At 36.8% G+C, this 21,765-nt stretch overlaps 3 protein-coding genes across 3 annotated transcripts; 2 read left to right on the top strand and 1 right to left on the bottom strand.

The window, feature by feature from the left end:
- Positions 1-4,096: 4,096 nt before the first annotated feature.
- Positions 4,097-5,531, top strand: LOC110864959. Its single transcript, XM_022114134.2, has 2 exons — positions 4,097-4,480; positions 5,175-5,531. Exons 1-2 carry the CDS (start codon positions 4,200-4,202, stop codon positions 5,287-5,289), a joined length of 396 nt encoding a protein of 131 aa, XP_021969826.1. The 5' UTR covers positions 4,097-4,199; the 3' UTR covers positions 5,290-5,531.
- A 922-nt stretch (positions 5,532-6,453) lies between these two features.
- LOC110864957 (WAT1-related protein At5g40230) lies at positions 6,454-9,020 on the bottom strand. Its single transcript, XM_022114132.2, has 7 exons — positions 8,722-9,020; positions 8,589-8,654; positions 8,322-8,435; positions 7,786-7,990; positions 7,540-7,698; positions 7,318-7,469; positions 6,454-6,800 (listed from the first exon to the last, which is right to left on the bottom strand). Exons 1-7 carry the CDS (start codon positions 8,916-8,918, stop codon positions 6,638-6,640), a joined length of 1,056 nt encoding a protein of 351 aa, XP_021969824.1. The 5' UTR covers positions 8,919-9,020; the 3' UTR covers positions 6,454-6,637.
- Positions 9,021-9,358: 338 nt separating this feature from the next.
- LOC110864960 lies at positions 9,359-11,566 on the top strand. Its single transcript, XM_022114135.2, has 2 exons — positions 9,359-9,535; positions 9,668-11,566. The coding sequence occupies exons 1-2, from the start codon at positions 9,466-9,468 to the stop codon at positions 11,230-11,232; spliced, it is 1,635 nt and encodes a 544-aa protein (XP_021969827.1). The 5' UTR covers positions 9,359-9,465; the 3' UTR covers positions 11,233-11,566.
- The last annotated feature ends 10,199 nt before the right edge of the window (positions 11,567-21,765 follow it).

The raw sequence follows: 21,765 nt of genomic DNA on the forward strand, positions 1-21,765 counted from the left end.
TGTGGTAAAATATGCCTAAAAATGCAACTAACACTAACCCGGTTAATTTTTCTGTCAACTATTAACATGTGCCACTCACATGAGGGTATAATGATTTTTTTCACTTAATAACTAAAATAAAATTAAATAAAAATAATATATATTAACATCAAAATAAATGAAAATGACCATTATGCATTTATGCCCTCATGTGAGGGTATAATGATCTTTTTCACTTAATACGAAGGGACTGCTAGTTAGTCAGCCTTCGTTTTTGAACTTTTAACTATCTGTTAGTTATGTCCAATGATTCTGTTAGTATGTTGTTAAAGTTAAACGTAAATTAAAAGTCAGAAGTATCACAAAGTCATGCATGGAGGTTATTTCACCTCGTTATTTAACACAAAGCATAAATCAGCAGAACTGATCGGTTGGTCATCTTTACAGAAAGGAAATTACAGAAATAAATAAAGTCCTAGATTAACAGTATCAACTATGGCAAGAGTTAACGTTGAAAGATCGTCGGAACTATTTTAAGAACATTGGCTTCATATGAAGGCAGGTGGGTTCGTATGAAGGCACTGGTGGCTTCATACGAAGGGACTGTTCTTGAGGTGAAATCAGCTCGGTTTTGCTTGAACTGACCCTTTAATCAACTAAAATCAGTCCTAACATGATTCCACAGCTACCTTCTCAGCTGTGAACTCAGTGGGACTCGGTTTCGGTTATGTTTATGTTCAAAAGTTTGTAAAAAGGAGGTTTTTGATAGATTTTCTCCACTTATGTTGGTCCTCAATCTCATTGAGAGTTTGTATCAGCTGCCTATGCAAGGCCGATGTACCAACGATTTCGGGAGAAGCCTATGTTTGAGAAAAGTTTTGCAAAAAGTTAAGAAATGAAGAAGAAGAAGAAGATGAAAGAGATTCTCACTTTTGAAGAGCTTGCGAGTGAAAGAAGTGGGAGTGGAAGTTTGGAACGAAGGAGGATGGATTGTATTTATAGGAGAAAATTAGGGTTTTAGGGTTAATTAGGCTGAAAATGGGTTTTGGGCTAGGCTGGTACGAAGCGGGCCTGGGCTTGTTCGTACGAAGCTACTTGATTAGGGCCCAAAAGTTGCATTTTCTTGGTATTAAGCTGATTTTAAGCCATTATAAGTTATGCAATGTACAAGTGTCGTGCAAGTATAAAAGAGTGTAATAATGTATTTTGCATATAAAATAGGTATGAAGACGTACGAATTTGCATAGAATCAAGCATCAAGTATGTATGAAGTATGAATAAACACCAAGTATTTTATGAATAATGTATAACACAAGTATATAAAAGATAACATTTTCCATTATAATTCAATTCTCGGATTACAACGCATAAGAAGAAGTACGAATACAAGAATTACAAATTTCCATTAAAGGAAAGTACAAAGGACTTTCTAAATAAAGAAAGTTACAAAACGCGAGGCGTTACAAAGGTTGGTACAACCCATACAACTAGGGGCTTAAACCTCACATCCACAGAACACACACCGACAACAACACTGGTGACGACACCTATAAATCCACCGTCAAATCCATACGACAAACACACTGACAAAGCTAACGTCGGTCACCAGACTATAAAAACATGGTAATACGGTGGCAGCGGCTTTTAAAGCTAGGACGATGCGACCACCGGCGGTCACGTATGTTGTGAACATGGTGAGACGTGTAGATATCTAGAGAGAGAAAGTAAAGAGCAGAGAGAAGGAGGAGAATGCAGATCTTAGAAAGAGATAAGAAAATTGGGTTTTAACTTTTAAACCCTAAGTGGGTAGGAAAACCCTCAATACCACCACCTACTCTCTACTCTTTATATCTCCCACACCATCACCACCACTGCCTCAACACCCCAATCGTCGTCACCACCATGCCCCAGCGGTAGATGTACCGTTAAAACATGGTGCCATGGCAGTGACGGATGAGAAGTGAGGTGCGTAAAACAGTGGTGACTTTTTGGAAAGAGAAAGAGCATGTGAGTCTTTAAAGATAAGTGTAGAAATAATTGTGAATGTCAGGTTTTGAACCAATACAACAATCACAATACCAGCCCAAGGTTTTGTATAAACCACCATAAGGCAAACAATTAGGGGGGGTGTATTCCACGGTCCTCCCAACCGCTGGAGTGATCACACTCCACAAGCTAGCTTAGCCCCATAGCTGCCTGGGGGTGAATACCCAACCGAGAGCGAAGAGCTTGGCCGTGGGTTGCGGACACCAAGATTCGAACCCGGGACCTCTAGGAAGAGGGTGGGTGAGGCTGGCCAACTGGGCTACCCTAGAAGGTTACCATAAAGCAAACAATATTCTTTCATAAACAATGCTTAAAGCATTAGGTAGAACTACTAATGCAACAATATGTTGCAAATTTATATTATATAAATATTAGTTTGTATTTTGGGCATAGTTGTTTCAAGTAGTAGTCGCTAGCAGATGACAAGTACATAAATATACGCACACAGAAAAATAGGTTTTTTTAAGTAAACGTACGAAAAAGGGGGTAAACTTGAATTTAGGAACTCAAGAGGATCAAAATGAGATTTTACGAAAAAAAAGCGAACAAGAATTATTATTATTTTATATATAAATTAGCAAGTTTTTTTGTGCATCATGACTTGTACCCCATGCTTTGGAACTTTTTCGAAAAAAAAAAACTTCAGTTTTCACTTTTAACCTTAAAGTTTTTTCTTTTACATTTTAACCCATTTGAAATTTTTACTTTTAACTCAAACTTTTTCATCTTTTGTAATTTAACATAACACTTTATTATTTACAACTTTCGTCCCCCATACTTTTTATTTTTCGTAAGTTTTTCGTTTTACGTTTCGTTCTAAAGTTTGCGAGTTAACATGTCGTAGTGTGCATGTGTCGTTCAACGTTTTTGCTCTATTTTTTCATATTTGACAGACCCGTCGCAACGCGTCCATTTTTTCCCTTTTGAAAACTTCCCCGCAACGGGCGGGTCCTAGATCGACTAAGTTATTATTTTGTACGTTTTACGTTTCTGGTTAATTTCTTCGCATTAAGACACTGTAATGGGTGTGCGTGGTTCAACGATTTTAGTCTCCTTTTCGTTCAGTGTAATTTTTACCATTTTATCTATTTTATTTTTACGATGTTGAGAGTCGATGTCGTTGTGGCATTGGTGCTACTTGGCACGGTTTTACGAACGTTTTTAGCCTATTAAATTTTTTACTAATATTTTGTTTCGGTTTACCCCTATACTTCCTTTACTTAAAAACTATTTTTACGTGCATATTTTATGTACAAATATGATTTGTTCTACATTCCGACGTAAACTTTTTTTTATAGACGAGTCAGGTCAAATATAATACGTTTTCGTTTAAAGAAACCATTTTTACGTGCATATTTTTATGTACGTTTTGGTATAAATTCAAGTTGTTCTACGTTTCGATGTAATTTTTTTTAGGAAATGATTCAGGTCAAATATAATATGTTCTCGTGTTTATTTTATGTACGTTTCTCAAAAAAAATTTTGAACCGAGTGGAGTCAAATTAGGGTTTCTTTTTCTCCCTTTTTTTTCAAAAGCTCTAATTAATCCCTTTCGATTACATGTGTATATTTTCCTTCATACCCGTTACGTTTTCTATGTATGAGTTGGGCCACATATAATACGTTATGAGTGTTCGATATGAATTCCATTTACTTTACGTTTGATCAAATCACAATGCTTATACGTGTTACACTGAGTTCAACTGGATACGTCGAAATGTGTGTTTTCATATGGTTAATGCATCATATAACATTTGGACTAATCCATTCAATGTTTACGATGTACCCGCGCCGCAACGCGAGCGGGTCTTAACCCTAGTTGACGAAAAATTAGCAAACGGAAAAAAAACTTAATAGGTTAAAGATGTATATTGTATATAGTAAAGAAGTAAAGTTGAAGTATTAAAAACTGAAAGGGTTAGTTTGTATAATTTGTAAAAAAAGCAGGGGCTAAAAGTGCTTATTCACAAAGTTGGTGGTTGATATGTTGGCGCATAAAAACAAGGTTGAATCTATCAAAGTAAAAAAATGGAGGGTCTGCGATAGAAATATCACCGATATTTATGATTAAGATTTATGATCAAGATTTTTATAAATTTCTTCAATTTACCAACACCTGTTCATTTAATGCACCAAATCACAATCTTGATCGATCAACACATTCACAATCTTCAATGTCAAACAACAGGTTTCGGAGAGGCAGAGGTGAAAGAAATCAGATTACCGACCAAGATTCAGATTCTTTAGAATCTACAATGGGAAACATTCGAATGATGATCTTGTCTACCATATGTAATGAAGGTGAAGGAGACTTGTTGACACCAGAAAAGAGGCTGCTGAACTCGATCGAGATTGTTGAGAGGGTTGTGATGGAGGAGTTGAACAGATTGAAGAGAACACCTGCTGCTGAAAAGGCAGAGAGGGAGAAGAAGGTCAGAACTTTGATGTCAATGAGGTGACTGAATTTTGTTGATCATGTTTTGTTTGATCATTTGGGCTCCTAGTTTTTTACCTTTTTTTCTATAAAAGGTTTTGGGTTTTATTATTATTATTATTATTAATTTTTTTTATTTTTATTTTTTGGTATAGACATAAAGAAGGCTCTACTCTTGTTGAGCATGTTTTGTTTGATCATCTACTGATGATTAGGCTTCTAGTGTTTACTTTTTTTCTTTAAAAGGGGTTTTATTATTATTTTTTTTGGTATAGACATGAAGCAACTGCTGATCATATTTCTTGTGTTGAAATAGAACTTTTTAGTCGGAGGGTTATCATAAGTTTTTCTTCTCTGTCGGTTACAAATGGGGGTCTAACTCATGTTTCTTTCTTTAAAAAAAAAAAAAAAAAAAAAAAAAACTATTGGTTTATATATAGAAATTTACCAAATTATGGTGACCCCCTCTTGGCCTCTTGATCAGCAGATCATACTTGTTTGTTTTGTTTTGGTATAAGTATTTTGGGCATAGTTGCTACAACTAGTAGTGTGCTAGCAGATGGATTAACAAGTGTTAATTTTTTTATTATGGAATGGAATGCTGTTTTTGGTTGTCTGGGGTTTATAGTTATAAAAATATATCTTACAAATATCAGTTTTATAAGTATTTTATAATTGTTGATTCTTATATGGTGGTTTTATTTTTACATGCGAGATGGGCTGATTCATGTTGGCTAAATGCAAAATGGGCTGATGGGTTAGATGCTGGTGCTGGAGTTATGATTGCCGGGTCGCAGCGGATTGCAGCTATTGCGGATGGATCAGTATAAATTATAAGTTTGTTAATAACAAACAAACTTATTATTCAAGTTCACTTTGACAATTTTTTTAGCATGGTTCTTCACATACATACACATCAATTATAACCATCATCTTTGGTGTTTTTTAGTTTTTGGTCTTTGTATACATCTTTTGTTAGGCATTGGTATTCTGTTCTCATAAGATTACTTCTGAATCTTGTTTAAATTTGTGCCGACTTCTTACAGATATAAATAATACATTCAGTTTTGTGTCTTGATGTCATAATGGTGTGTCGATTTGGTAATGCTATTTGGGTGTTTAATTTTTGAAGAACACAATCTTTGCTAAGATTCTTCACACATTCTCGAATTTACAAGTTGTTTGACTATTTGGATGGTCAAAATAATCTTTCTTGCTTATTTATTTAGCATTGAATCGATAAGACTCGCTTAAAGTAGTAATCTTGTTTCTTTATGGTTTGTAACTTGTTTCTTTGGATAAGTTGTTTAACTAACTGAATGTTATATTGAAACTACTAGATCTAACCCATCATCAATATAAGCTTGTTACTGAATGCCACAACATATCTTTCTGACTACACAAGTGGTTCTTGATGCTGCAGCCACAGAGAGAAAAAAGTTAATCCCGCAGTCAGTTTTCAATTAATAGATTTTTTACATGTTTTCAGTGTGGTTATGGGCCGGCTAGCCGATGCTCCTGGTTGGTTCTGTTTATGAACGTTCATGCTGCTGTTTTTGCATCTGTTTTTTGCTGTCACAAAAAGCAATAGGCTGAACCACACATCGGCAGGCATATAGACAGTGTTAAGCCTGGTAACTCACAGCAAGCGATCATCCATCAGTTAGGTTATTGAAGTCGGTTATTGCTTGCTTAAACGAAACCGAACCATTGGTTAATCCAAGCCCAAACCATCGTTTATAGGTTATGAGCGGGTAGATTTTGTCAGTTATTGGTTACTGGCTTTTTGGTTTCTCACTGCTGTCCACCACCCACAGACTCATTTCAACCCGGCTCCATTTTGGCCATAACCCATTTTCACCTTGTTCTCAACCCGTTTTGACCCATCACCCGAACCCCTCGACCCACCCAGTTTGATAGGACAACCCTAAAGCATGGCTCTCTTATTGCTCAACAGTTCAAGGGATAATGAGCTACGTGTGGTGATAGCTAAGTTTTGATAATCAAATCAACCAAACGCACCATGTATAATCATATACAAATTCTTCACATGTTATATTAATTCAAGAACAACCCCCAACCTTGATTTCTGGTGCATATACAAGTACAAGTATACAAACCAACTTAACTTGTTTTGGTACGTAGAAAGAATCTCTCTTTAAAGTTTAAACGTCAGGGTCAAATCTGTGGCCCGCCCTCTTCGAGAGCATGGGCTTGCAGCAATGGGCTGGTTTCCGTTTGGGTGGACGATGTTTCCTTGTAACGAACACCGCCGTCTTCTTTGGCTTTTCCCCATAACACAGCATAGAATCCTAAAGATATTATTATTCCCCCAGCAACACTGCAACAAAATTTGTGGGTATCAAGTTATATACAGTAAGTAATACATACACGAAATTTGTGATGTTAAATTATAGGCCAGTAAATTGTATTTTACGTCTTTTAAGTTTGAACCAAATTGCACCTTTAACTAATGAAATTACACTTGATGTCCTTTATGTTAATGTTTCTCATCAGGTGGTGTCCCAGTTAATTTTTCTGTCAACTCTTACCATGTGCCACTCACATGAGGGTATAATGGTCATTTTCACTTAATAACTAAAATAAAACTGAATAAAAATAATATATATATTAACAACAAAATAAGTGAAAATGACCATTGTGCCCTCCTATGAGTGGCACGTGTTAAAAGTTAACAGAAAAAATTAACTGGGTTAGCAAAAGGACCCCGCCTAATGAGAAACACCAACATAAAGGACATCCAGTGTAATTTCGTTAGTTAAAGGATACCGCCTGCAATTTGGCTCAAGCTTAAAGGACATAAAATGCAATTTACACATTCTAGTAAGAGGAAAGACCTTCCGGGATGGAGAGAATCACCGAGGAATACGACACCCATCACAACGGCAATCACTATCGAAAATGGCTTGAACATGGCTACATAGACCGGCCCTTTCAACCGTAGAGCCCATATTTGAATCAGACCGTTCAGAAATCCAGTAGAGATGCCCTGTTTAAGGATATTTTAAAGCTATAATGCTATATGTATTCTTGCGACTTTGTTTCTTCAAGTTTCTTACCATGTAAATTATCGAAGCCAACATCATATCGGGTTTTAGTTTCCAAGCATCTAAATCTCTCACCATAATTAACCCCGCACATGCGGCTACAATCAACCCGCTTAACCCAAATACGAAAACAACCATTAGTTCCACTGGATACTGGATCATGATATGTGCCTACAGTGTCACTGAAAGTACTTAAATCCCGTAAATTATATGCCATTATTCGCCGAATTTGAACTAGAGAATATGCATTTTTGGTACCTGGGAAACCAATACGAATGAAAGTAGAAAGTTCTGACTGGCAAGCAAAATACCGCCAATAATCCAATTTAAGCTTAATGATTCCGATGATATGGTGACCGATGTACCATCATACAGGGTCGCTACAAGCGCACCCGATATTGACACTATTGTTCCCACTATTTTTGCTTGACTAGTATAGCTTCTAAAATTCAATCTTTCCAGCCTGATAAAACAAAAACAAAAGCACGAGATGTCGGGCTTTCTTGTTTTACAAAGGGAGCTGCTATAGATAGATACACCAGTGATGTCATCGAATGATAAAAGCGTGACTTTATCAGTGATTTAATGACACCAACTTATATGGCTTGTATAAAACATTATGGCCCGTATGATGTGCCCTTCTAACACGTTAACAACCCGTATGACATGCTAGTGGTGTTTGTATAGTGTGTCAGTGGTGTTTCTTTAAACGCAATCCTTACAAAAATATTTTTTTTTCGATTATTTAAAAAAAACAAGCAAGTGAACACAAAAATTAAAAAACATTCAAGTACCTAAAGATGAATGCAAGTATGAAGGTGAAAGCAGGTGCCAGATTGCTCATAACTGAGGAAAGTGTTGGAGAACTATACTCGATACCAACATATCCAAATATCTGAGAAAAGTACCTGGTATCAACATCATATCATTAATTAAAAAGTCAAAACTATTAATATACCACAAAGCATCAAGAATAAGCCCAAAAATACAGTCTTCTTCTTACCAGTACAACAGTAATTTCTAGGGTAAAAAAATTTCAACAAAGGTTCAATATAAATTACCCAATTAAACTAAGAAGAACAAGCTTGACAACAATTGATAGTTTCAGCACATGGGTATTTGATCTTCTGCAAAAAAAAGAAAGATGAAACTTTCTAAATTGGAATTTGGAAAATGGGTGAGGTTAGAAAGTGCCTGCGGACGATGAAAGCACAAGGGATGAGGAAGAAGAAGCCGACGATGAAGACGTAAGTGGTGAAAACGTAAGAATTGATGGGTTGAGAAGTGGCTGATTTGAATAAGGTGTTTCCGCCTACTATAATGCACTCGATCAGCACCATTGCTGTGAATGGGAGTACATCTTTGTAGCAGATTCTGCCTGTGGAACCCATGGTTCTCGATCTCTGTTGGTGAACAAATGGATATTTTTAATTTAGTCCCAGTTAGATGGCTAACATTTTGACTGTATATTTTTGTCAAAGATGGGAGTACATCTTTGTAACAATTTGATTAAAGTCTGGATAGAGACAATGGATGAAGCTGTCGTTTTCCGAAAAATATCATGGGCCGCCCACTGGGAACCAATGAGGAATTGACATGTGGATACGCTTAATATTATTTTGAGTAAACCTCAATTTTCGTCCTTGTGGTTTGCTTGTTTTAACAGTTTAAGTCCAATAGTTTGAACATTGCAATTTTCATCCAATAGTTTGCTTAATCAATCAATTATAATCCATTGACTTATAACTTCCATTTGTCCCACCCCACGTGCCCCTCACATGAGGGGCATTTATGTCCTTTAATTTGATTAGTAGTCTGAGTGCAATAAAAAACCCCAAACCCCAGACCTTTGCATAATCCCTTCTTCTTTTAAGAAAACCCTCATAACTTCCCTTCAAAATTCCATACAATTATTGTTGCGATCATCAGATTGAAGCTATGATTGAAGAGTTTAAGCTATGGATTATGCGACATCCAGGAACACATTTCGATCCCATTCAAGCATACGGTTAGTATTTTTGAGTTTGAAAATTTGAAACTTTTGTTTAATATATGTCGATTGCATTGCAAAACCCTAGATTAATGTTAGTTTAACTTGGCGATTCAACAAAAATTCTAAACTTTTGTCAAATTTTTTTAGGGCAAAACCCTTCAATCTTCACACTGAGGATAAACCATGGAGGGTGGTTCACTTCTTCTCCTGGAAGAAGATATTTTGATGGTGAGGTAAGCTTTATTGACTGGGTTGATGAAGACAAGTTTTCTGTTCATGAGTTGAATGATATGATGGTGAAAATAGGATACCCACTAGATGAGAAGATATATTACCATTTTATGATTCCTGATCAGGACCTTGATTATGGTTTAAGGGCTGTAGGTAATGATTCAGATGTGTCAAATATGCTACAATATGTTCAAAAGTTCAAAGTTATAGATTTATACACTGAACACTGGATGACAACCTTAGATAATCACTTCCAATCTCCTTGTAAGGTTGTTATTCAGGAACTCAATGATGAACAGGGACCAGCTAACCAAGTTAGGAGGACTTTAGCAATACAGTGGTATAAAAATGATGATAAGGGATCATCTGAGGGTGGTGCTAGTTCTAAGGGTGGTGATGGTGCTAAGGGTAGTGCTGGTTCTGAGGGTGGTGAGGGTGTTGAGGATAGTGCTACTTCTGAGGATAGTGATGGTTCTGAGGGTAGTGATGATTCTGATGATTCAGATTTCCTTGTCGATGAAGAGAATGCTATTGATCACTATGAGGTTGACATGCAAAATTTTAGGGCAGCTGTTGACATGAATTTTGATGAAGAAGCTTTGGCAAACCAAACTGAAGATGCTGAACATATTGATGACTTTGATCTAGACAACTTTGATAGTTTAAGTGATGAAGAAAATGACACTACTTTAAAAAAGAAGTTAAGGGAGCATAGGAAAAAAAAGAGACATGGGAATGTTCTAGTTGCTGAGAGATTTTATGTTGGCCAACAATTTGCAGATAGAGAACAAATTAAGAAATTGGTTAAGACTCATGCAATTGAAACAAGAAGACAACTTAAGGTTGTGAGAAATGATTTAGGCAGGTTTCGTGTAATATGTGAGGGAGTTATTATGGTTGGTGGGGCTAAAAGAAAAGTGCAAAATAGTGGTGGGTCCCATAAAAAAAATCAGATTCCTTGTTGCCCTTGGATTCTACATGTTTCAAACCCTAACAATGAGGGCACATGGGTTGTGAAGACTAATGTGAGTCGGGGAATATATGACCAATGTGTAGTTAACATTAACCAAAGGAACTGCACTTGTAGAAAGTGGGAGTTGACAGGGTTACCATGTAGGCATCTTGTGGCAGTCATCTGGAATATGACCCAGCATGGCCAAGATGTTGGCATCCCTGAATCTTGGGTGTCTGAGGTTTATTGGATTGAAACATGGAAGAAGGTTTATGCTAATACCATTGATGGTGTTAATGGCGTTGTTATGTGGACACCCTCTCAATGCCCTACCACTCTTAGGCCTCCCAAACACCACAAACAGGTAGGTAGGCCAAAGAAGAAAAGAAAGAAAAGTGCTGAGGAATTGAGTGAACCAATTGTGAAAAATGGAAAAATGATTAGGGTTGGAAGCACTGTAACATGTACAAAGTGCAAAGGGAAAGGTCATAACCAAAGGTCATGCAAAGGTGATGCGGGTCACTCGTAAAAAACTGCTCGGGCTACATCAAAATCCACTGCAAGGCCTGCACCACAATCCAAAACTGTTGCATCTAAATCGAAGACTGCCGGATCCAAATCCAAGACTGATGCACCCAAATCCAAGCCTGATGCATCATCAGGAGCAGGGCATCAACCTTGATTGTGTTTTTGCTTAACTAGTTCTCATGTTGCACACTTTTGTGGTGGTTTTTGTGATCTTGAACACTATTCAGTGTCATGTTTTGAAGTATTTTCTAGGTGTCGTGTATATGGTCTTAAACAGAACTATTATGCCACTTTTTGGATGTATATGGTTTTAATCTATGCTTTACGGGTCAAAATGGTTTGTAGCGTATGTTATCAAATGTATCAGCTTCTTGTATAGGGATGAGCAAATCATACCCGGTATCGGTACCAAATTTACCGAACCGGGTACTTTTTCGGTACCGATTCAGTACCGACTTTTGACATTTTCGGTACCGAACGGGTCAAATTGGTTTGTCATGTATGGTTTCAACGTTACTGAACATCCTACTTTGCTTTCAAAAGCTAGAAGTTTCGGACTAAGTGACCACTGGATCCAAGTTCTCGTGAAACAATACACAGTTGGTATAGGTCAAATTGGTTTGTCATGTATGGTTTCAATTGTTTTATTTCTTGACTTAATGGGTCAAAAACCATACACAGTTGGTATGTGTCACAATCTTTCAGGTCTTTAGTGGTCCCAAAATTAAACAATTAGTCTTAAATGGGTGAATATTTCAATCTTCAAAATAAAGCCACGTACTTCATTAAACTTAGTCTTCATATATTAGCAAAATGATTACATTATCACATTCTAATCTCAAAACATGCATGATGTTCGAACGGTTGTTGGAGATTCACATGAACAGAGATATTATTTTTGAGGTTGGATTTAAATGCAGGTTTGAGGCTTCCATTTGTATTTGTGTAGAAAGGAGTATTTAGGCTTTTAAAAAGGTATGTGGGGAAGATGATAGAGATATTAAAGGACATAAATGCCCCTCATGTGAGGGGCACGTGGGGTGGGACAAATGGAAGTTATAAGTCAATGGATTATAATTAACGATTGATATAACCAGAAAACTTGTTAAGTTACATCAAAACAGAAGGTAGATGGGCAACAAGCTGCGCCGCCAACCCTTTCTGAATTGCAAACCCCAACCTCCCGAACACAAACCCCTGCCCCCTTGGGGTCGAACAATTGCTATGGATAACCCGTTGAACCCTCGTCAAGAAGTTAATGGCTTCTGGCGCTAGGGAGCTATTGGACGAAAATTGCAATGTTCAAACTATTGGACTTAAACTGTTAAAACAAGCAAACCACAAGGACGAAAATTGAGGTTTACTCTATTATTTTTAGATGTTTTTATCTTTCTTTATTCGGGATTTTCACATTTATCTTCTTTGCTTGTTTTAATTTTTGTTTTGTGGTGACTATTCAAAAATCATGATTGGTTTAGGTTTACATTCATTCGGTTGGTGAAGTAGGTGGTTTTGGGTACAACGAAATTAAGAATTAAACATCTTTCTTTTTTTTTTTTTAACGACGAACGAATCCTTCAAATGAGCTACTGGTGAAATTCACCACATCGGGATACACTCGTATCCGAATTGGGGAAAACCCTCACCTAGGGCAGAAGCCCGTGAACACTCGCCCAAAGGCACGACAGTGCGGTGAGGTAAAACCCATTCAGTTCAAGGATCGAACTAGCGATCGCCGCCTACTTGCCTAGTCTCCCATCATCACCAGGTGCCGCTGAAAACTAATGGGGACAGTGGCGGATGCAGTAATTTTTTTCACTGGGTTCCTTTTGGTAGATTCTTACTAATTTTTTTTCAAATCATAAAAGGTTTCCACTAATTTTTTCCATTTTTTGCCAAACCGAGGGGTTCCTGGGAACCCTCAAAACACCCCTGGATCCGCCCCTGAATGGGGAGAAGCAGGAATTGAACTCGGGTCTCTTAGAAACCCAAGTCTCTCCCTTACCACTCCACCACAAGCTAATTGGCAATTAAACATCTTTCCTAGCTCCCATTTTAAATTTTAATTCATTAAAAACTACAATGCTAACTTATTTGAACTAGAAGTAATGTAGGTTTTTCTATAGGTACAAACAAAGTCTTAAAAGTTAATATGCCCCATTACATTTCATCTACCATTTTTTTGAAAGGCACGGTTCATCTAACATTAATAAACTGTTAATTCCTTACCATATTCTCTAGCCATGGCAGTCAATTCTTTATCATATTCTCTAATAGGAGCTGAAGTTTAAATATGGCAAAAAGAAAAGCATGTTAGAATCACATGGTTTACTTCATCACATCCTACTAACAAAAAGAATACATATTGTAACATGAATAAAATGTATTTACGCTGATCTATTATTCTTTGCTTTCTTCTGATAGAATCTATTGCATTCTTTAAGGTTTTCAGTAAAATTTTGAATTCCTTTAACAGTTGTTTCCCAAATCGGTTATCTTTCACATAACCAAGCAGCCAAATGTTCAACAGACACATAGGAATCACCATGATTTTTCTTGTAGTCCCTAGCTCTCTGCATTAAAAATTCTAAATCCCATTCTAACATTGACCCAGCTGACTCACCAATAACCTGCCATATATACAACAAATACGACAAAGGTAGCATTTAGTAAAAGTTCGTATGAAAAGTATTGGATAATCACAAATCATGTAAATAACTAAGGCTATGCGGTATGGTGATGGTCCTCCCTTGGAGGATGATCCGCCACGTAGGATGGGTGTGAGGATGGGGCAAAGAGGATGGAGGTATGGAAATGTGGGGATGGACCTAAAATGTATATGTATATATTGTATGTATAGGTGTGTGAGAGAGGGGGAGGGCTGGTTTTTGTTCTTTTGTGGCCCGTCACCATCGTCTCAAACTCGACGCCGAGGACGAAGCCGGGGGGGGATGGTGTTCCCACTGGCGCCGTTCCAGAACCATCCGGGGACGATCCCCATACCCAGAAGCCTAACAACAAACTTTTTATCCATTATATTTAAAACACCACATCACCTTTGGTTAGCGCTGGATGAATTTATCAGTGGCTTCTAGAAGGTAGATATTCTCCACACCAGCCTTGAAGAATATTCGACGAGCAGACCCATTTATCGTTCCAGCAGGGCTTTTATCATAACCTAAGTTCAAAATCACCTAGTACTAATTTAGATCAGTTTGCATCACGTAATAAGCACTATAACACTCTCCTAGATACAACATCTTTTATGTAAATTTTACAACAAATTCTACATCAGTTTCACAATTTTTCCTACATCAGTTTCGCAATTTTTCCTACGAAATATACTGAACATATGGACTTGCAATTCTTCTATCAGTTCTAAAGCCGGATGTACCATTTTTCTCACCGGGTTGAATACCAAAGGTGGTCACTTGCATCTCTAGTAACTGATCCAACAGCCCAGAAGCCGTCATCTTTGATTCAGGATCAACAGAAAAAATCATATAACCCAAGCGGAGCAATACAACAGCAAAAACACATACGGACCAGAAAAATTCACATAACCCAAGCGGAAAAAACCAGAAAAGCATGCAATTGAAGAAAAAAAAAGAGAAGACATGGCAGCTATGTCTACACTGGAAATTATGTAACAACTCTATGAACCCTTATCCCAAAATTAACCAGATTGAAACCAAAGTTAACATGAAAAAAGAATACAAATCACTAATTTTAATTCCAATGGAATTATGAACCATATAACAAAATCGAAAGCTCATTGCATATCTAGATGTTTGGAAGAAGAGGAACTCACTTACCTATAATTGGTACGAGGAACCATAGATATCTTTTCATTTGATGACAATCAATACTAAAATGTGATGTGAAAGAATAGGGTTGTTCACGAGCCGAACCGAACCGATCGGACCTTTGCTCGTGCTCGGTTCGTTTACAAACCGAACCGAATCGATCCGAGCGTTTTTTCAACCGAGCTAAATTCGAACGAGCGCCTTTCGATCCGAGTATTTTACGAACGAACGTCGAGCGAGTGTCGAGCGTCGCATAACAAATAGAAAAGTGTCGATGAAGTTGTTAGTTTTTAGAGTAAAGTGCAGATTTCATCCCTAAGGTTTCATCTAATTAGAACACAGGTATAAATTTACTAAGTAACAAGGAATAGTAAAAAACACTCAACTGGTTCTACCGATATCATCTAAGCAGAAAAATGAACCATCAACCGATTGAAGCAGACCTTTGATCTATTAGAAGTTTAAAATCGAATGAATTAATTGAAGCAAAACCTTAGGGAGTTGGTGTCTTGGAGATAGAGAATTCGAATTATGACGGTTGATGCGAGGTTGTAACTAGGATTATATACTTCTAAATTGAATGACGGATTGACACTTGAGCATCGATAGACACTTCACATTTCGGTGTTTTGACTTTTAACTCAATTACTCTGGATTATCGGGCAATGCACTATTGGTATCGGCCTTCAATTCTATGATTAAATGGGTTCTAGTTGGATCTCAGACCAAACTCTAGTTATTTTATTAACTAGAGTTATTATCCTATATATATATATATATATATATATATATATATATTAAAAATAATTCGAGCCAACCGAGTCGAACCGAACTGAGCAGACCTTTGCTCATGCTCGGTTCGTTTTAAACCGAACCGATCCGAACCGAGCGCCTTTTTCAATCGAGCTGAATCGAACGAGTAAATTCCGAACATTTTCCGATCGAGCATCGAACGAGTATCAAGCGTCGAGCAATTTGAACAGCCCTATCAAAGAAGAATGCAATTTGTTTTGGAATCCATGTGGGTGTTGATGTGGTTTGAAACTTTGATAGCAATAGGTTGTAAACTCGATCGCATCATTTATATCCATTTCATATTTTAAACAATATATAAATTGTATTATTTTCATATTTTCTTGTATGTACGAATTTGGTATACTTTTGTATATTTGAACAATATTATGTTGAAGACAAATCACAAAAGGGTTTTAGATGACAATTTTGCTCAGCACAAAATCCAACACGTTCTTACTCTTTATTTCTTTTCACCCAGACTCCCATCCCTACACAGGGCCGTCTCCAAAAATTTAAAAAAAAAAAAAAAAAAAAAAACTTTTGAGCCTTGTGCGAGAATAAAAAATTGGGCTCCTCCCTATAATATAAATAGTTATATATCCATAACCACAATACAAAGATTTGTGGCTTTTGTGGTGGTGGAATGTGAACCGATTTTGTTGTTCATTTTGTGGTTTATAGAATGTAGAGTTTTTGCGGCTTATAAATCGTTACGTTCATGTTAATTTATGTGTGATGGATGGATTGAGCAGGTTAAGCTAAAAGAGATATCTTACATAGTTTTCTAATCTAAATCTAAATACATAATACAGGAAACTTTAGTATGCATCTTTTTTAAATCAATACAGGAAACTTTAGTATGCATCTTTTTTAAATCAATATCGTTACTTTGAGACCATATAGTCTTAGTTGTTAATATCTTACATAGCTTTCTAATCTAAATACATAATAAAGTTTACTAGTATGCCTCTTTTTTAAATCACTGAGTTTTTTAGAGATATAAAAAAATTATATTGGATTGTATTTTTAACCATTAAACAGTAAAAGTTAGTCAGCCTAACTTTAAACCATCCATATACTTTTGTGGTTTACACATAAGAGTGTTTTTTAGTTTCTTTATTTTTTCTGTTTGATATTGCTTTCTTAAGATACTATCACTTTAGCAACATACTATCAAGACCAAGAAACTTAACCTCGCTTGCCAACTCCTTCAATCCAAACTCATATGAGGTGAGAAAAAAAGAAAGAACATAATAAATGGGAGTAAAAAGTAAAATATGAGCTTGGAATTCGTGACGCATATGGGGCATTCAACCATGAGCGGCTAATCATCTCGGTTTCACCCCGATGTAGGTTTTTGTAAGTCTAGGGTTTAACATTGTTCTTGGTTTGATTTTGTGACAAATTGCTATTTGATTTTGAAGCTTATGACAATTGTCTTGCATTTGTATTGAATTCATAAATTGTCGAGTGAAGATTAAATTTGACTTTATGAAATGTTTATGTGCATTCATGCCTTGTCTAGGTTAGGATTTACATGTTCTTGGCAATGAAGTGCATTTTTTTGTCCATTCTTTGTAACGTTGATAGCTATTGGCACCTAAGCCTTGCAACACTAAATTCGTTTGTCACTTTTGCAATTGAATCAAATCTAAAAACGTGTAGAACCATAGGATTGCAATTACCGAACCGGGTATGAACCATGTTTATTTATCTTGTTTTAAACTACCAATTACAATTCAGTGCAATTGTTTAAGTTCTTGTTAGTCATAATTAAAAACCAAATTTGTCGGTTCACTCCGAGTTCTGTTCAAAAATCAAACAAACAACTAAAAATTAGCAAGCTTTATAATCACTTTGTACATTTTTGTAAATAGTCTAACTAATCTAACAGGTCGTGCAATACTGACCACATGCTCTTCGTGGATACGATACCCGACTTGTTGGTGCACGGAATGTCTGTTGACTACGTTTGCATTAAGTCTTAAGTCAAGATAGGTTAAATTGGAGCTTGAAAGTCAAATTAGGGTTTAATGTTGGGATTTCGCTCATGTGTACATATAGGTTAGAGGGATTTCGCTTATAGGGTCATTAGGGTTTCGCTCTTAGGTACTAGGGGGGTTTCGCTGTTATGGTCACATAGGGTTTCGCTTATATGTCATGCCATATGAGCGAAATCAGTCATAGTATATATACCTTAGTGTGTGATCTCATTTGTAACTTGGAGCGAAATCAGGTCATGCTTGTGGTAACGAAACTCTGTCAAAATTAATTCAAAAAGCATCAATATAGAAGGAATTAAAGAGGAAAAGCTGTTGTTACTTTGTGTACATTGATTCCGCCTTTATACGCAAAGATGAACTACCTTAACTGACTTTTCAGGGTCGCAAACTGGTCCAACAAGTGGTATCAGAGCTCAGGACGAGGACTTCATACTACTACAGCTTGATTCTACCAGATTCTCTTACTTCTACTCACTTTCTCTCATACTTTTTCGATTTGAACTGGTTCCTACGGTTGAAATGGCCTGAATTTCGAGTATAACGTGTAAAACATACAATTAACAAACCCTAGAAAGAATCAGGTTAAAATACGGCTTAAAAATGGTGAAAATACACTAAAAACCTGATTTCGCTTTTACGGTAATCGAAGGATTTCGCTCATAAATGCTTGATTTCGCTCATTGTAACATTAAAATCAGATTTCGCTTATTTGAACATCCGATTTCGCTTATTTGAACATCTAATTTCGCTCATTTGAAAATCAGATTTCGCTCATATAGACAAAAACAGATTTCGCTCATAAGGACAAGTTGCTAATTTCGTCCGAGTGTACATCAGTTCTGATTTCGCTTTTGTGTCATCACAACTGATTTCGCTTATTAGTCACTGTTTTCCAAAATTTCGAAAAATTTTCTAAGTGTTTGCTGATCTTTCAGGTACATTCAAGATGGATGACATATTCTTGAACCCGTTTAGCGACATGTACGCATTCTCTGGAAATTCTGGAAACGATGATACTTCGTCAAGCAACGCGGATGAGAATCCGTCGAATGCAAAGAAAAAGTTAACGGAAGCTTGGGAATCTGAAAGTGTCTTTGGAACCTTCAATAAACCTCCTAAGCTAATGGCTATCGAGGGATACAGTCGGTGGTCAAGAAAGTTTGAAGATTGGTTTATGGCATTTGCATTTCCCAGCTGGAAGAGTCTGAAAAACGGTTATCACAATGGAAACAAAAATGGTGAAACTTTAACATCAGCTGAGGAGATTGAATCATTTGTCGCTGAACAAAAATGTGTGGCATTGTTATTTCAGTCCGTCCGGGAAGACATAATCTCATTGATCGATTATTCAAATGCAAAAGATCTCTGGAAAAAGTTAGAAAAGAAATGTATAGGTAGTGAAGAAATCAAGAAAAACAAAATGAAACTACTTAGGAAAGAGTTTCATATGTTTGGGTGTTTAAAGAATGAATCAGTTTCAAAAATGATCGAGAGGTTTGGACACCTGAAGCTGGAACTAGCTAGACATGGTATTAAGTATCCTGAAGATGAGCTAGTAGACAAATTGTATGATTCATTGCCAGACGAAATGGATTGGCGATATTATGCGCTGATGCTGAAAAATACTATCAAAGAGCCAGAAGTGTTGACTGTAGATTTGCTGATTGAAAAACTCGAGAGTCACGAGTTGGAACTGAAGAAGACATTCAAAGTCAATCACTCATCCTACCAGTAGAATTTAGATTTGTATTATCCAAAGAGCATGATGCCAAAAGCAAATTCTCCCAAGACTGCGTTTTCTGCTGAGAATGTGTCCACAACTAGCAAAGAAAGTCAAAGCAGTCAAAGCAGTGGAAATCACAGTGGATCTTCATCATCTGCAAGTCATTCTGATGCAAAGAATCGTTTTCAATGTAACATCGCAATAGACTTAAAGAATGCTCAGAATTTTGATGAGGAGTCGGCTAAGCAGCAGATGGTTTTCTTGGCGTCAGTGTTAGAATCTTATGAAAGCCTTGTAGCGGGGAAGATAGGCAACACGAACCTGACGAAAGAAGATTATGATCAAATAGATCCTGAAGAAATGGAGCTGATCGACATTCGTTGGTGTATGGCCAGTGCTGTTCGTCGAGCACATCATTTCATGGAAATAACAGGCAGGAAAACAATTGGTGGTCCATCTACCAAATTGGGTTTCGACAAGTCCAAGGTGACGTGTTTCAAGTGTAAGCAGAAAGGTCACTTCAAGCGAGAATGCAGAAACGCATATGCTGATGACTCCGAGAACCCATTCAGAGAGGATTACTACAAGAAGGCAATTTATCACTAGAATAAATCTGAGCCGCCTAGATTGAAGCAGGTTGAAGACAACAGAGAGAAATCTAGAGCTCTTGCAGTAATTTACGATGACGAAGGGTATGATTGGAGTGAAGAGGTTCTACCAGAGGAAGATGCGGTTGGTTACGCTTTCTTGGCAAAGAATGAACCTGTTCTGTGGAAAGACAACAGAACTGAAGAGCAGAAGTATAAATACAGAAAAATGCTGGCTGAAAACAGAATAATTAGAATATCTTGTATCTATTTGGAAGCGAAGAGAACAAGAAGATGGGATCCGGACAGGGAGTGTTATCTTGATCAAGATGGAAATATTGCGGTTGATGACAAAACTCTTGATCTGGAAGCCATAATCAAGGAGTTCAAAGATGAGGATGATTATTGGCAGAATAAATGGTGGGGAACTAGAGACGAGAAAGAGAAAGAAGAGAACGAGAAGTCAAAGAAAGTTGATACTGGAATCATTGACACTACTCAGGAGTTGACTGCTGAAAATCTTGGAAAGATGGCTGATAAAGTGCTGGCAGCTAAGGCGATTGAGGTAGACTCTAACTCCGTGTCTGAGTCTAAAAGCCAGGTCAGTTCAAACACGTCAACGACTGAAACAGGTAAATTGAGGCAATTGGGGAATGTTGATTGCAAAAATTGCATCAAAGAATGCAAATTTTGCAACACAGTCACGTATCTCAACGGTAAGAAAGTTGAAGATCTGACAGCAAAAGTCAGAAGCGTTGAGGATCAAATTCTTGATCGTGACAAGATGGTTAAAGCTTCAACTAAACGGATAAAAGAATTAACTAATAAAATTGAAAATGATAAAACTGATCATGAAAGGATTAGAAAAGAAAATGAAAAGTTAGTTCTTGAAAACCGTCAAATCACTGAAAAATTTGAGAAGCTGAAAACCACAATGAAAGATAATGATGATCGAAATGGTAAAACTTATAAAGAAAACATTCAATTAAAAGTAGTGCTTAGAGTAAAAGAAGAATCAATCAATCAACAACTGGATGAAATCGCTAAACTGAAACTTAAATTTCAAGAGGCTGAAATTGAAAACGAGCGAATCCAGTTGAAGCTTAACAGTTACAGCTCTGCAAGCTTTGTTTTGCAACACATTGTTCCCAAACCCATCGGGAAAAACAAAGCTGGCGAAGATGTTTATTCTGATGGAACCGGGGTGGGTTTTCATAGAGTTCCACCGCCGATCTTGGATAATTACACGAAAAAGCAATCGGGGTTAGTTGAAATTGGAGAAGAAAGTGAAATGAAACTTCCGGATTCAATTGATGTCACGTTCACATCTTCCAATGACGATAGTGTTCAAAATGATATTGTAAAAGGTGTTGTTGAAAATGTGTTAAAAACGGATAGTGACACTACTGAGGAAGATGGGTGTTTCTTGGACAAATACATTCCGAAGCAAAAGTCCAAGAACAACTTAAATGAAGAATCAAATCTTGTCATGTACAAGATGTTGGGTTCAGATAAGTTGTTTTCGGATTCAGAGTTTCCGATTGAGAATGTTAATGTGAACAAATTGACAAATGTTTTCAAGTTAGTCGAAGTTGAATTGTCAGAAGTGAACAATCTGAG

This window comes from Helianthus annuus, chromosome 6 (genome assembly GCF_002127325.2).
Source record: "Helianthus annuus cultivar XRQ/B chromosome 6, HanXRQr2.0-SUNRISE, whole genome shotgun sequence".
NCBI lineage: Eukaryota > Viridiplantae > Streptophyta > Magnoliopsida > Asterales > Asteraceae > Helianthus > Helianthus annuus.

Coding starts and splice junctions, on each gene's coding strand:
- LOC110864959 (XM_022114134.2), top strand. CDS start 4,200: ATGTCAAACAACAGGTTTCGGAGAGGCAGAGGTGAAAGAAATCAGATT. Junction 4,481..5,174: donor AGAACTTTGATGTCAATGAG/GTGACTGAATTT, acceptor TTTACATGCGAG/ATGGGCTGATTCATGTTGGC.
- LOC110864957 (XM_022114132.2), bottom strand. CDS start 8,918: ATGGGTTCCACAGGCAGAATCTGCTACAAAGATGTACTCCCATTCACA. Junction 7,991..8,321: donor ATACTTGCATTCATCTTTAG/GTACTTGAATGT, acceptor TTGTTTTATCAG/GCTGGAAAGATTGAATTTTA. Junction 7,470..7,539: donor TGGCTTCGATAATTTACATG/GTAAGAAACTTG, acceptor ATCCTTAAACAG/GGCATCTCTACTGGATTTCT.
- LOC110864960 (XM_022114135.2), top strand. CDS start 9,466: ATGATTGAAGAGTTTAAGCTATGGATTATGCGACATCCAGGAACACAT. Junction 9,536..9,667: donor CGATCCCATTCAAGCATACG/GTTAGTATTTTT, acceptor AAATTTTTTTAG/GGCAAAACCCTTCAATCTTC.